The following is a 16,358-nucleotide window of genomic DNA, read 5'->3' as shown; positions in this document are numbered from 1 at the left end:
CAAAAAAATCAACTTTTGAACTAAGACAGATAGAATTTTTTTTTTCGAGGGCAATGGATAACTCTTGATGAGCTTATTTAAGTATATGTAATCCATTTTTTAATACAAAAATTCCTTCATGAGATATACTAGTTTGAAAGTTTCAAGGGGTCGACAACTTCAGTAGTAGGGTACACACTAAAACCAAAAATAAGCCAATACAAATTTTGAGACATGTAGGGGACTTGTAAGGAAAGGTCAGCTGTTAGCTCATAATCATCTTCGGCAGTGAGGGGTTTGCAAATTTTGCTATTTGGTGTACCTATTATTTGTTTCCAGTGTATTTGATGATAAGACCGAATTGGTTCCAGTGGTAAGACATGTAGGGGACTTGTAAGTAATAATCGTCTGTTAGGCTACAATCATCTTTAGTGAAGAGGGGCTTGTAACTTTTGCTAGTTGGTGTAGCCTACCCATACTCACTGTAACCTAGAATTAAGTGTTTACGCAACGGGTACAAACGATAACGTAAAACAACGAGGCAGTTTCGTAATAATTAATAGTGTCATCTATGGTATTTTGATCCTGAAAAGTTACGGATAGCTTTATAATACCAACTAGATTATATAAGGTATTGTTCCAAGTCTTGATCCGTCACGATGTCTACGATTGAAAAGGATAAAGTTCAACTGGCTGCAAAGTCAATTTAGTCCCTTCTTTCGATATTCTTTTGTTATTGTTGTTTTTTCAACGCTGAGGAATAGCCTTTGATCGTGTGATTACTGATCGCGTTCTTCTTTGAACATCACGCTTTAAAAGCTTCGATAGACTGACAACTTCAGCGTTTAACCGATAGCAAAGAAACAAAACCAAAGTGTTGCTCTCGCAACACTTTATTCGGCGAAACCGGGCAAAGGTTGCCGCAACACTTCACGTTGCTCAGGCAAAGTAGGTCTAGTCTTGATAAAGATACAGCCACCTTTTGCATCACAGTATCAACAGTAAACGAAATCCTTACAAATGTAATTGGTAGCAATGTGGGTATCAAAACAATAGACTTTTTATGGTGAATCCGAACAATCATGTTAAAATTATTAAGTTTCCGAATTTGCAAAAGACCGCCACAATAAGGCCGCCACTGAAACTGCCCATTATTATATCTTTTGATTTCATTTTAATTATAAACAGAAAGGCAATGTGACAAGAAAAATTATTTGCTTTTCGAATGTTTGAAGAAACCTGCTCTTCAAACGGAAAAATCTAGTTGGCGAGTGCATATCCTGTATCTAAGTAACTAAAAAAACAAGTTTTTTTTTTAAATGAAATCAAGGAGCAACATTAAAACTTAAAACGAACAGAAAATACTCCGTATATGAAAGGGGCTTTTCCTCCTCAATGTCCCGCTCTTTACGCTAAAGTTTGACTCTTTCTCTTAACTTCACTTTTTAAAACAGTAAGAAACTTTAGCGTAAAGAGCGGGACGTTGAGGAGGAAAATCCCCTTTCATATACGGAGTAATTTCTGTTCGTTTTAAGTTTTAATGTTGCTCCTTACTTTCATTTAAAAAAACTTATTTTTTTTAGTTAATTTCTGCACGTTTTTGAATTAATGCATGTTTTGATCTTGGCTCTCCGCACATAAATAATTAAAACGAAATTTGCATATTAATTAATCGGAAGATTTTGAGAAAATAGGAGCGAGGGAGGAGGCCTAGTTTCCCTCTAATTTTTTTGATTACTTAAAAAGGCAACTAGAACTTTTAATTTTTTACGAACATTTTCATTGGTAAAAAAATAAACGTAACTTACGAATTAACTTACGTAACGAACTTCTATATTCGTATGTTTTAATTGCGTATATGAGGGGGTTAAACCCTCGTCGATACCTCGCTCTTTACACTAAAGCTTACATTTTGTCCCAATTCCTTAAGAATAACCTCTGAATCACAAAGGCCGTAGAATAAATTGTTGAAATTACTAAAAATACTTTAGCGTAAAGAGTGAGGTATTACGAGGAGGTAAACTCCTCATATGCCTAATAATTTTTGTTCGTTTTAAGTTTTAATGCTGCTCCTTACTTTCAGTAGAAAAAACTATTCATATTTACTCTTTCGTTGTTTTTTCAAATAACGCTAGAAAATCCTACGCCCCCTTCATTGAAATTTTCTTTTCTATGAGAAGTTCCTCCATGGAAATATCCTCCCACAAACCAACCCCCTCCTCAAATCTCCCCCCTAAACCAAAAAAAAACTGAAAACGTCTGTACACTTCCCAGTAACCATTACTATATGTAAACACAGGTCGAAGTTTTTAACTTGCAGCCCCTCCAACGGGGACTGCGGGGGAGTAATAAACAAATTAAAGACATAGTTATTAGGTTTTTCGACTATGGTGAATAAAATGGCTACCTCAGAATTTTGATCCGGTGACTTTTGGGAACAAATGAGCGTGGGAGGGGGCCTAGGTGCCCTCCAATTTTTGGTCACTCAAAAGGGGCACTAGAACTTTTAATTTCCGTTAGAATGAGCCATCTCGCGACATTCTAGGAACAGTCAGTCGATACGATCACCCCTGGGAAAAAAAAACAACAAAAAACAAATTAACACACATCCGTGATCTGTCTTCTGGCAAAAAATGCGAAATTCCACATTTTTGTAGATCGGAGCTTGAAACTTCTACAATAAGGTTCTCTGATACGCTGAATCTGATGGTGTGATTTTCGTTAAGATTGTATTACATTTAGAGGGCGTTTACCCTATTTTTCTACAATGAGGCAAATTTTCTCAGGCTCTTAACTTTTGATGGGTGGGACTGATCTTGATGAAACTTATATATTTAAAATCAGCATTAAAATACAATTCTTTTGGTGTAACTATTGGTATCAAAATTTTATTTTTTAGAGTTTCGGTTACTATTTAGCCGGGTCGCTCCTTACTACAGTTCGTTACCACGAACTGTTTGATTAGTCCGGAAAAATTTAGCAAAGGGGTTCTCCCATGGAGGCATTTCACTTTTTGAATAGCACTTTTTACGTCAAGATATATTCGTACTGTTTTGGTATAAATGTTTTAGGAAACATTAATTTTTGAATAATAACATCTACATAGACGCACACCGGTCTGATCATTTGAGAGGGTACCGGGGAGGCTGTCAAAGGAGTATAAAAAAGAATTGACCAGCGCTTTTTAATTCCTCAAGGGAGAAATCCATGGACCAATCTGCGAGGAGGGGACTCCTTTCCCCTTCCTTCTTCGTATATATTCTGATACCATTTCGTGCTTGTTTGGTTATGATCTTCGGAGGGGGCTCAAGGAGCCCCCATACCTTCTAAAAACCAGAACAGAATTTGCGCTTTAATGAAAAAAAAAATGACCGTGGATTATCAGTTCAATTGACACATATTGATATTTATTCCTTAAAGTTTTGATAACTTTTTATTTATGAAAGTAAAAAAATGCGAGTTTTCAATAAAGCGCAAATCATGTTCTGGTCTTGAGAAGTGATGGGGTTTTCAGCCCTGTTTATGTTAATTTCTGCTCGTTTTGAGTTTGACTCGGCTATTTATGGTAATATTTGGTCGATTTGAGTTTCATTTATTTACTCATAATGATCTGTGATAATTTTACGCTTGGAAAATTATTTGACTTAATTTATGCTCATTATCACTTCTGATAGGGGTTTCGAATAGGACTCAAAACCCCTACGAATTCTACGCACTTTACAGGGAAAAATAGAAATGAATGTGCATTGTCAGTTTAATGTAGCCTACATATGCTGATATTTACTCCTTGAAATGTTAATAATATTTGATTTATTAAAGTTATAAAAGCGAAAACATTAAAAAAAGATAAGGTAATCTTAAATTTTTATTGGAAGCGTTATGATTATGATTAGACTTCCATAATGCAAGAGAGAGAAATTCAAATAAATTTAATAGGAGGTAAACCTATTTTCTTATATCGATTTTTTCTTAATTTGATATTTTGTGTTTAATGTCAATTTTTTTGCTTCATTTTGATAAACGGGAGAATCCCCTTAAATCTTTATTTATGACATCTTCCCACCCCACACGAGAACGGCATGCTTTTCGTTTAGCCCTAGACAGTTGGCCGAAAAGGAATCTGTCATTCCGGCAATCTGTCATTCCGTATTTCTTTTATCAGCAAATGAAGGCTTTACTAATGGGGGCACCTCTATCTGGATTACTGGTGAATATTTATGTAGAAATCCTCGAAAATTGGGCTTTAAATTCATATTGTTTGAAACATATCAATTGGGAACATTACATAGAAGGCGTAATATCACTTTGAATTTATGGAGAAAATGAACTTGGGGGCTTTTTAGATCACCTTAATACATATGCTTGAAATTTACAGTTTACCATAGAAATTGAAATTGGAAATAAATTACCGTTTCTAGATGTATTAATTATTCATAGCATTGATCAACTGGATTTACTATTTACAGAAACCAACACAAAACAAAGATATTTCTGTTTTAAATTAAATCACATCCCACAAGTTAACAGAGCTGTTGTAACTTCTCTCGTCGACCGTATCATAAACATTTGCTCTGAATTTCAAATCACAGATGAACTACACTTTATCAGAGACATACTTTTTGGAAGCGGGTATCCCACTGTCCTAATTAATAATACAATTAGCCGTAGACTAAAAAGACACTCCCTTAAAATGAAAGGTCTTTTACCATTTGAGGCTTCAGATAAGCCCTCAAATATAATCTATCTTCCATATATCCCAAAAGTCACTACAGATTTAAAAAAAAAAGTTTGCACACAAAATAATCTTAACTAATCTTAATAATCTTATTTACTAATAATTTCAAAATCATGAACTTCCTAAATTCTGATAAAGACAAAACCTCAATTATTCGCCGAAGAGGGACTTTTCCAAAATCATGTTACTGAGGCAATTACTATTTTGGTGGAACTCATCAGAATTTAGAGAAACGCATACAACAGCACAAAGATGACCTAACCAAATCTCTACATTCTATTAGTACTAATATTTATCTCCATCCTGGTTTAAGCAACCGTGTTTTTGATAACCCCAGCCATAAAATACTTGTTGAAGAAACCTTCCTTATTCTCAATTACTTAGGCATAAAACAGGTTGTTCGAGAAGCAGTTAAATTACACTCAAAATAAATAAATTTTTTTTAAATGGAGATTTAAAAAACTTTTTGCTTTTCAAAACAGTATTCTTTTTTTTCAATTCTTTTTTTTTCAATTCAATTTTTTTCAATTCTGCTTTTTAAAACAGTAAAAAACTATAGCGTAAAGAGCGGGGCGTTGATGAGGAAGCAGCCCCTTTCATATACGAAGTAATTTCTGTTCGTTTTAAGTTTTAATGTCGTTCCTTACTTTCAGCTAAAAAAAATGTTTTTTTATTTAATTTCTGAACGTTTTGAATCAATGCATGTTTTGATTTTGGCTCTCCGCAGAAGAGAGTTCCGCAAGTTTTTTTTTGGCTTAATGGCTTTCTCGAATGATTTTTGATCGAATGATTTTGAGAAAAAAGGGAACGGTGGAGGAAGCCTAGTTGCCCTGCGATTTTTTGGTTACTTAAAAAGGCAACTACAACTTTTAATTTTTACGAATGTTTTTATTAGTAAAAGATAAACGTAACTTATAAATTAGCTTACGTAACGCACTTTTGTAATCTCATGTTTTTATTACACATATGAGGGGTTCACCCCCTCGTCAGTGCCTCGCTCTTTACATTAAAGATTAAACTTTGTCCCAATTCATTAAGAATGACCCCTGAATCACAAAAGCCGTAGAATAAATAGTTGAAATCACTAAAAATAATTTAGCGTTAAGAGCGGGGTATTAGGAGGAGGTGAGCCCCTCATATGCGTAATAATTTCTGTTCGTTTGAAGCTTTAATGCTGCTCCTTACTTCCAGCTGAAAAAACTTTTCATATTTATTTTTTCATTTTTTTTAAATAATGCTAGAAAATCCTGCACTCCCTTCATGGAAATTTTCTTCCCCCATGACAAATTCCTCAATGGAAAGTTCCCCCAACGTATCCCCCTCTTGTCAACCCCTCCCCCAACCAAAAAATCCCCCTGAAAACGTCTGTGCACTTCCTAATAACCATTACTATATGCAAGCACTGGTCAAAGTTTGTAACTTGTAGCCCCTCCCTCGGGGACTGTGGGGGAGTAAGTCGTCCCCAAAGACATAGTTATAAGGTTTTTCCACAATGCTGAATAAAATGGCTATCTCAGAATTTTTATCCGTTGACTTTGGGAAAATAATTAGCGTAGGAGGGGGCCTAGGTGCCCTCCAATTTTTTTGATCACTTAAAAAGGGCACTAGAACTTTTCATTTCCATTAGACTGAGCCCTCTCGCAAGATTCTAGGACCACTGGGTCGATACGATGACCCCTGGGAAAAAAACAAACAAACAAATAAACACGCATCCGTGATCTGCCTTATGGCAAAAAACACAAAATTCCATATTTACATAGATAGGAGCTTGAAACTTCTACAATAGGGTTCTCTGATACACTGAATCTGATGGTATGATTTTCATTAAGATCGTATGACTTTTAGGGGGTGCTTCCCCCTATTTTCTAAATAAGGCAAATTTTCTCAGGCTCGTAACTTTTGATGGGTAAGATTAAACTTGATAAAACTTATATATTTAAAATCAGCATTAAAATGCGATTCTTTTGATGTAGCTATTGGTATCAAAACTCCATTTTTTAGAGTTTTGGTTACTATTGAGCCGAGTCGCTCCTTACTACAGTTCGTTACCACGAACTGTTTGATTTTTATTTATTGTCCTAGTTAAAAATTATATCCGTTTGTCTGTATTTTCATTTCATTTTAACTGTAAGCAAGATTGTGGTTTAGAATTTTGGATTAAGACGGTTCATACAGAGTATACATTACTCCAAGAAGCCAAACCGAAAACCGGCGGCGTGCCGCTTAAAACTTTCAGCGCACCGCCACCGAAAAGGCTTCAGCGCGCCGTCGCCACTGCTGATACGGTTGGCGGCGGTGCTCCATCGGAAATTCGAAGCGTCGAATTTTTTTCTGAGACTATTGAGAAGCAAATATGATGCAAAACCTAATATTTAATGGTATATGCAAAAATTTTGGATCCTCTCAAAAATGTTTTTGAATCTACTCGTTAACTATGGACTTTAGATTATCATTCATTTGTTTCTGTCCTCTTCGCTATGAAATATTTTCTATTTAAGATAGTTTCGACTAGCATGATATTCCTCGATTTCCTTATTTATAAATGCTTTACAATATCCAAAAAAAGCAGCTATTATACAAAAGCCTTAGAACAAGATTTTTACATGTGTACAGGCTTTTTTTACATATATACATGGAAGCATGTACAAAGTGGAAGAACTAATTTTATATGAAAAAATTCTTTGTCTTACTAACAACCTTCTCACAAAAATTCAAATTTAAGATTGAAATGAATTCCTTAAAAAATTTTGTGATTCAGAATATGTTCTTGATGCTGATGCTCAGTTGCACATTGTGCAGGTTGCTGATCATCTGTTATCATCTATGTTACCAAGATATGAACAATACAGGTCCCTAAAACAGAATTTGCCCACAAGATGGAATGCAACATATAGTATAATGCAAAGGCCCTCTGGCAAGTGTTTTGTGTAAAATTGGGTAATCTGGCCTTGCTCTGGATGATGAGGAATATTAACTGATGCGTGACCTTTGCTCTATACTATCAAATTTTTCTACTACCGTCGAGGCTATTGAGGGAGAATTCTTTTCCACCCTAAATGTTGTTCTGCTCTTTTGGGGCCTCCTAAAAGGTCACCTTGAGCAACCAAATAAGAGAAGCTGTATTTTCCTTCTGAAAGAAAAGATGAGAAACAAGTTTGACTTTCGCTTCCCATCCCATGGTGATAGCTGCACTTTTGGATCTCGAAACATTCAAGATTAATGAAACTGATGTGCATCTGAACATTCCTCGTGGTTCACTGACAAGAAGGGAATTCTTGTTCAAAATGGTTAAGACTCTAGTGCTAGAGACTGACATAATCTACTTTATCACATCTCCTATGAGCAGAATTTGTCCAATCAACACTCAAAGTCCCTCCACTTCTACTTGTGGTGAGCATTTTAGTACAGATGAAATCCTTTTTGTACAAAGAGGAGACGGCACTCAAAAATTTTGAAGGAGGAGGCTATAATCTCTGGTGCTGTCAGTGGATCTGCTACCCACAATCAGTTGTGTGAATATGGTTCGTGGATTTTCTCAGAAGAGCAGACACTCTAAATTTCCTCATGATCATACATAAAAAAAAGGAAGGCTGCTTGATCAGATAAATGTGTGAGAGCGACGATGCAGAACAGGATCAAAAGGATGATGTGACTTGGCGTAAAGTTGATTTATATCTGGCCTTGGCAGCCCATGCCAGGAGATAAAATGATCCTGTCCTAGTTGATGCAATCAATCCGACCATTGCCTTCTGATATATATTTTATTCAGCTGTCATGGATTGCAGCTTTGGCAAGAAAAGTTCTATTGTTGCCGGCAACAAGTACCGCAGCAGAAAGGGTTTTCAGTGGTGCAGGACTGATTGTTGCTGATATGCGTTTCGTGGCTCCTAGCCGTGTAAACAAGGTTATTTTTTAAGTTTATTTCTAGCTAAGTCTTTTGAATTTTTAGTTCTGGCTCCTAAACTGCCTGAGAATTGACAAAACAGGGAATTTTAAACTTAATTCAAATTAAATTCTGAAACTTAAAGCCAAAATTAAAAAAATTAATAATACATTTAATAATATAAATAATAAAGGATGTTTTCCTTTATAAGATATTGCCTTTTTTTATATATAAGCTTTTCTTTACAAAATGTTGCTTCTTTTTCTTCTTACATCTGGGAACGAATTGTTCTTAAAAAACTACATGTTAAATTTCAGTAAATTGGCTATCCAAAAAAAAGAATCAAATATCAAATCCTATATTCCTTGGTGAACACGGTAATATCCAACAAAGCATTTTCAAAATAGTTTTCCTTAGTTATTTTATTTCGTATGACATTTCCAGTTCTTTACCGTAATTTCTCAAAAGCTTTCAGTACAGTGAATATTGCCTCATATATTTATATTCTTGTTACATATATTTGCCACATATATTTACTGATTCATATTATAATTATAATATCATATTCCCAGTATAATTATGTTCTTATTTTTAACACGATGGAAAGGCAGAGGAGTGGTCTACTCAACCTTTCCTCTTTTTTCCTAAAAAGCCTTTCTTTGTTTTTTATTCATACCTTTCATACGGACATGGCCTTATCCAGGGGAGGGGGAATTCAGGATTTGAACCCATCCTCGAAGGATAATGTGCCCAACTCGTAAAAACATAACAAATATATAAACTTTGATCGTTCAATATGCTTACACGCCATATTCAAGTACGTCCATGACCAAAGTACCTTAATTGCTGAGATGAGAAGGAGAAAAATAAGCTTTTTCATTCTCAAAGGAGTTGGCTAAGATATTTAATTTTAAACTTTTATTTTATCATTCTTAAGCACTGTATACACATTTAGACAGTACAATCATTCCCTATCTCAACCATTAGACAAAGCCAGACTGAGATGAAAGTGCTCCGGAGAACATAGAAACAGTAGCGACATTAGGATTTTTTCACGGGTCGATAAGTCAGATTTCTCTTGAACAAGAAACCTGGTTTCACCTTTGTAACACATACTTTTAAAGAATCTAATTTCTAATTAATTATTCCAGTATGTATATTAAAATCGGTAATTAGCAGAGTAATGTTGTTATTAGACGTTTCAGAAATTACAAGTTGGTTTCGAAGTCTCGAGTTGGTTTCAAAGACATTTTGACAAATTTTCTGCCAAAATACATGTTCCAGGGTATACACTGGACCGCTGACGGCAGGTCAAATGGGAGAAGCTGTTTGTACGCGCCGATAATGTAGTAGCCAAAACTACTGAGTTTGATTATACTCTATAAATTTATATATGCAGTGTTCTTAATTGAAAGGATTCAATCTTGAAGCAATGAGAAATAATTGCTTCTGTAGCGTGGAGAGAGAGAGGGGTTTAGGGGTAGGGTAGTCAAAGGACCAGGAAATTTGGACATAAAGTAAGATAAATACATCCGACTCCATTGATGTTTCATAAATTAGGCATGGATTTATGGTGCAAGTAAATTTGTTTAATTCAAGTTTTAGAGCTTAATTTGAATTAAATTTTAAATTACCTATTTTGTCAGATTCATTCAATTATCAGGCAGTTTAAGGTCTCGCTGTCGATCATTTGGATCAAAAGAATGTTTTTGGAAATTTAAGATGATGTCTCGTCCTTATTTTGTCCGAGATTTGGTTATGGTAATGAAGCTAAAAAGGAATTGTGGACCAAATTTCAATAAAAACTGATACCGATTAAGTTTCCAAAACTTTTTAAAAGTAGCCCCAAAAAACTCTAAAAATAGAACAAACGCCGATCGATTGAAGGCGCACCATCGATAATATTTTTTTCCATTAACATTTTTTTAGCACACATCAGTCGAGACCTTTCTTCTTGACTCCGCCTTAGCACGCGCGCAATTAAATATGTTTAGCCGACATTACAACAGGCTTATGGGAAACCTATTGCTGTGACAGAGACGGCTTTTCTGTATTCGTTCGCTTTGATCTGTGTCTTTCTGAAGAAAATTTTTGCTACTGTTATATATCTAGACTGTGGTCACAGATTTAAAATTATACTGATCCCTAGTTAGTATTTCAAGAATTTTATAAAAGTCCTTTGCTCTACTGGCAACTCTAAATCTTGGTTTTCCTCAGATTTGTCGGTCCCAACTTTGAAAATAAGCTGTATATCTGTTGACGGTAATGCATTCTACTATAAGTTTAGTTTGAATCAGTCTGAATTTAACCTTAAATGATATACTGACTTCGGAAATTTAAAATGATGTACACCATTTCAGTACAGTACTACGGTTTACGGTGACCACCGGTGTAAGGTGGTCAATACGGTATATTCAATGCGGTGTACAATATTTTAAATTTTTAATAAGTAAAATCGATTGCTTCATGCTGCCTTTCGGTTGGTTCAAAATATTTTTTGAGGATTTTGGCTTACTTCTAATGAGAAATGCAATGCATGCAAGCCTTCGGTTCAAACATTTTCGAAATCTTTTATATCAAAGGTAGTTTTGAAGTGTTTTAAACAGCATATAAATTGGCTAAAACCATGTTCTCCCTGAGTGGCTTGAGAAAATTCAAGTAATTATTAACAGTTAATCAGCCCAAAAGAGATTTTCAACTTGGTCCTCCCATAATTTATTTGGAGAAAAAGGGTGACTCAATTATAAAAAGTCATTTTTTGGAACTAATTTCAAATATCGTCACTTCCATACCTTTTGATCCGGTCAAGGTGGGGAGGAACTCTCAATTTTGTAGGTTGTTCTTTTTACACTTAGATGGCTGTAAAGTGCAGGCTTTATGTTTCGTATTTAGGGCACTCAAATCCGTAACCCTCATGGGTATGGCGTCAAATCTTTCAAATTTATTTGTAATACCAATTCAAAATACCAAATGTTTTACCACAATAAGGCTCTAATACATAAGACTTCAAAGGTCAAAGACATATGCTTCACTTCTATAAAAATCTTTATAATGAACTTTATGTTCTCTTTATGTTTCGTAGCTTGACCTCTCAATTGAGGATCCATGTGGCCTCAATGTTTTCATACAGTTACACTAACATAAATATTAAATTGATAAACACTAAGGTCCTTACGTAACCAATTTATCTGCCCGAAACGATGCACCTTGTAATAAAAGGTTTCCCGGGTGTAAAATTTACCCCAAGATTCTTTACAAACAAACGAAAAAAAAATTCATACTAAATTATATGCAAGTATTGCATTTTTATGAATATTAATGACTCATATCAAATTAATATAATTAAAATAATCAAAATAAATCAAATTAAAATAATCAAAATAATCAAATTAAAACACTACTTGGCAGTGATTTTCATTGACGGAACGCTAAACTTCAATACCCTACGTACATCAAAAATCAGTCAAGACTTCAGTCATTACTATAATGAGCTTGAAAGATACACTCCAACAAATTTTGGATACCACAGTAAGCCTAACGTTGGCTTGGAGTGTTACAAGTACCAGTAAGTATACACTATTTTTCTTTTTTGACATGTTTTGAACAAATATCGTCTAATTTCGACATTCAAATATTTATGCAGGTTAAAAGACGACGTTACCGATCTACGGGCCCTATATATTGTTATTTAGCACTTATAGTCCTTAGAACATACTAGTCATTGGATTAGTCCGAAGAAGCCCCAGGAAAGTCTTCAAAATTATAGCGCTAAACTACACTTTTGTTATTTCAGGTCTGTCGGAAAAGATCCTGATACCTAATAAAAAATCCTTCGTTACATTGTTGTAGATAAGCTTACCATTTCGAATAGGAGTCGAACAAGTTCTTTGGAGTTTTCTCTATGTTGGACGGTAAGTCTCGAAGATGAAACTTTAAACAACGTTATTTTACATTCAGTGGCCACGGTCAACTGACTGAAATCCCTCTTTATATCGTTGCAATAAAAACTTATCATTCCCATCAGGAGTCGAACGAGTTTTTCAAATTCTTCTCTATATTTTCACGTCGGCAACACACATAAAACATTTGTTCTTTTATATTCAGTGGCCATGGCCACCTGACACAAAGCTTTCGTTATATTCTGCAGAAAAACTTACCATTTTGAACAGGAGCCGAACAAGTTTTCAAGATTCTTCTCTATATTTTCACGTCGGCGGCAAACATAAAACACTTAAATGTTCTTTTATATTCAGCGGCCATGGCCACCTGACACAAAGCTTTTGTTACATTGCAGACACACTTACCATTTCGAACAGGAGCCGAACGAGTTTTTCAGATTCTCCTCTGTATTTGGAAGTCAGTGTCGAAGATGAAACATTAAAAAACGTTGTTTTACATTCAGTTGCAACGGCTTTGGCTAGCATAGTTTTCCCTGTTCCAGGAGGTCCGACCATTAATATTCCTTTCCATGCTCGACGAATACCCTAGAAAAGTATATAAAATTATCAATTTAGGGTACATTTTCATACCTGCACAAACATTAAGGGGATACCTTTGAAGTACTCTAGACAGTGAAAATGAACTCAGATTATTTGAATTGGTTAAGGGGAAACTATACTAGAAAAAAAAAATCAGGAACTCAAATCCTAATGAGAAAGAACTTCATAAATAGTAATGCAGTTTTTAGTTGCAGCGGACGCCAATAATAAAATAAAAATGCGTGGTTGGAAAATAAATTGAAAATGTGTGGTACCAACAACTTAAGAAGGTGTACCTTTCCTCTGAAAGAGTGGTTGTCTTTTTCTTTAAGCACCTTAAGACTCGTAAGCACTAAACAGCTTAAGAAGGTGTACCTTTCCTTTGGAGCTGTGGTTGTCTTTGAGCTAAAAACTTAAGCACCTTCTGACTCTTAAGCATCAAACAGCTTAAGAAGGTGTACCTTTCCTTTGTAGGTTTGGTTGTCTTTGAGCTAAAGACTCAAAGCACCTTAAGACTCCTAAGCACCAAACATCGTAAGAAGGTGTACTTTTCTTTTGAATGTGTGGTTTTCTTTGAGCTAAAGACTGAAGCATCTTAAGACTCTTAAGCACCAAACAGCTTAAGAAGGTGTACCTTTCCTTTGAAGGTTTGGTTGTCTTTGAGCTAAAGACTCAAAGCACCTTAAGACTCCTAAGCACCAAACATCGTAAGAATGTGTACTTTTCTTCTGAAGGTGTGGTTATCTTTTAGCTAAAGACTGAAGCATCTTAAGACTCTTAAGCACCAAACAGCTTAAGAAGGTGTACCTTTTCTTTGAAGATGTGGTTGTCTTTGAGCTAAAGACTTAAGCAGCTTAAGAATCTTAAGCACCAAACAGCTTAAGAAAGTGTGCCTTTAGTTTGAAGGTGTGGTTGTCTTTGGGAATCAACATATTGTTAATGTTTAAATTTCTATGGACGAAAAGTGGATTTTAACTCACTGTTCAATGTAACTAATTTGTTTATTTAACTAATTAACATTTTTTTATATACATTATACCATATATCATATCCATTATACCACATATAACGTATTCTCTTTATGTAATCTCTATTTCAATTAATTTGTTTTCAAGTTTTGCAATTCAACGTGGTAACACGGTCAAAATACTAAAAAAAAATCATAATCTTTAAACGGAGCAAAGTTGAAAAGTAGTAGAAAAAGAGAAAAAGTAGAATTTATATTGGAAATGATAGAAAAAAGAGGGTTAATAATGTCATATATATTGATGCATAAATGAAAATGTGTTTAATTTAATGAATGACGGCGAAAAACTGAAAGATCTAACAGAAAATATCTTAGGGCATATGTAAAAAGACAACTTATTCAGCCTGGGATTAACTCTACTGTGAAAAGCATGATGTTTGAAAAAAAAAGTATATGTTCTTATTAATCTATTTTTGCATCCTAATCGACGCATTACCGTAATTTCGATTTATGGAAACGACTCACTAATGAAGGGGCATTGTCAGGGGGAGAGATTTCCTTGGAGGAAGATTGTCAATGGGGATAATTTTCAAGGAGAATTTTTCAAATACTCTTAAATTTAAGATCGCAATCGTTATTTTTGCACAGGGGGAATTTTTCGCGGGTGAGAACTTTCGAGGGGGAATTTTCCTTGCAGAGTATGCAATCCGCAAGGGAGAAATTCCCGGGGGGATTTCCTAGAGGAGGGGTAAATCCTTGAATTTCCTTTAATTTAAGATAGCAGACATGTGTGACAGGCAAGCTTATATTCGATTTTCCTGTAACTAGGGTTAAAACTGAAACATAATTAGAAAATAGGTCAAATCAATCCAATTACTCAAATTGTAATTTTTCGGTTTATTGACAAGATTCTGTCTTCTGAGTAGGCCTTAGATGTCTATATTCTACAGAAGTCAATTAGATATATTCTTGGATTCATAGTATATAGTTACAGTCACACATATTCAAATTATTTGACAATCTTCAAAGCCAAGAAAACCGAATTATCAAGTTTTCTTTTATTGTGAATATTAAATGATCGTAAATTAATTAAAATGAAAGCCCTAGTACACTTTCAAATACTAGTTGTTTCTTTACAGGTCTAGGACTGAAAAGGACCCAATTGCACTACTTCAATATGTTACATCCATTTTCAATTTACATTCGTTCCTGGACCCTTAAGGATCTTTGGAAGAAGAAGCACAAGAATTAGGGACAATACGTAGAGAATCTATAGACAACGAGACAGAAAATCTATAAGAAACCTGGACAGGTAGGATTATCGAAAATAACTAAAAAAATTAGCAAGATTATAAAAAAAATACTAACAAAAATATAAGCCATAAAATAATAAAATAAATTAAAAATAAAATAAATTAAACAGTAGGAAAATGTAAAAACAAAACCAAGGGTAAAAAAAAATAACTAAAAAATGAAAGGACTATAAAAAAAATTACTGAAAAAAGTAAAAAATTAGAATAAAAATAAAACAATAGAAAAAAGGACAATAAAAAACAATTACAGGAAGTATCGTGGAAACCTTTTTATCTATTTATCGCTTGTTTCAAGAGGGATGGGGCTGTACTCTAACCTGTTACATAGTTTGTTCGATATATTATATTTCTGTCTATAATTAGAAAAGCCTAGGGTAGAAGAGTCGATTTGGAAAATTGCAGACGTCGCATTTGGGGTTTTACTCATTTTGAGACTCAAAGGCAAATACAATTTTTCGCTTCTACTAAAGCTTCTATTTTGCGAAAAAAACAATACCCTCTTTAATCCTCTTCAAGTTTCAACCATGTCATATGGTTGAGAAGAATACATATACTCATGAATAATCATCAAGAATATCTTTATATCATGAGTATTGCTAGCCCTGTAGACCCCCCCAAAAAAAAAATTTCAGCCATAAGGCGTCAGTTCAGCCATAGCCACAGATTAACAGCCATAGACATTAACATCCATGACAGCCATAGCCATAGATTAAAAACAGGATAAAGATCCTCAAGAGCCACTGTTGGCGCATAGGGCATGAAAGATTTATCGACATTTCAGTTGGCTTTTTTACAGCGATACGTAGATAGGCTACCGTTCAAGCCTTGTCGTAGTTTGGGCCAAATCTTAGGTTCAATATTGCCAACTGGAGGCTATTCACTGACGTCTTGTGTGCGTCCAGAGCAACAAAAGTTAATGCAAGTCCTTGCTCCTCTGTAATGACTTAGACCAAAGCTGCTAGCATCTCACTGTTGGCCTGAGCCCTTTGCTGCTTTTCAGCCC

At 34.7% G+C, this 16,358-nt stretch overlaps 1 protein-coding gene across 3 annotated transcripts in view; it reads right to left on the bottom strand.

Moving 5' to 3' along the window:
- LOC136031711 (katanin p60 ATPase-containing subunit A-like 1) overlaps positions 1-16,358 on the bottom strand; it is a 63,567-nt gene that overhangs the window by 15,692 nt on the left and 31,517 nt on the right. For all 3 annotated transcript variants that reach the window (XM_065711413.1, XM_065711412.1, XM_065711414.1), the window contains exon 8: positions 12,902-13,081. In XM_065711413.1, coding sequence (XP_065567485.1) covers positions 12,902-13,081 — 180 coding nt within the window. The remainder of the gene's footprint in view (positions 1-12,901; positions 13,082-16,358) is intronic.

Source organism: Artemia franciscana, chromosome 10 (assembly GCF_032884065.1).
Source record: "Artemia franciscana chromosome 10, ASM3288406v1, whole genome shotgun sequence".
In the NCBI taxonomy this organism is placed as follows: domain Eukaryota; kingdom Metazoa; phylum Arthropoda; class Branchiopoda; order Anostraca; family Artemiidae; genus Artemia; species Artemia franciscana.
This window is presented reverse-complemented; position numbering and strand designations above follow the sequence as displayed.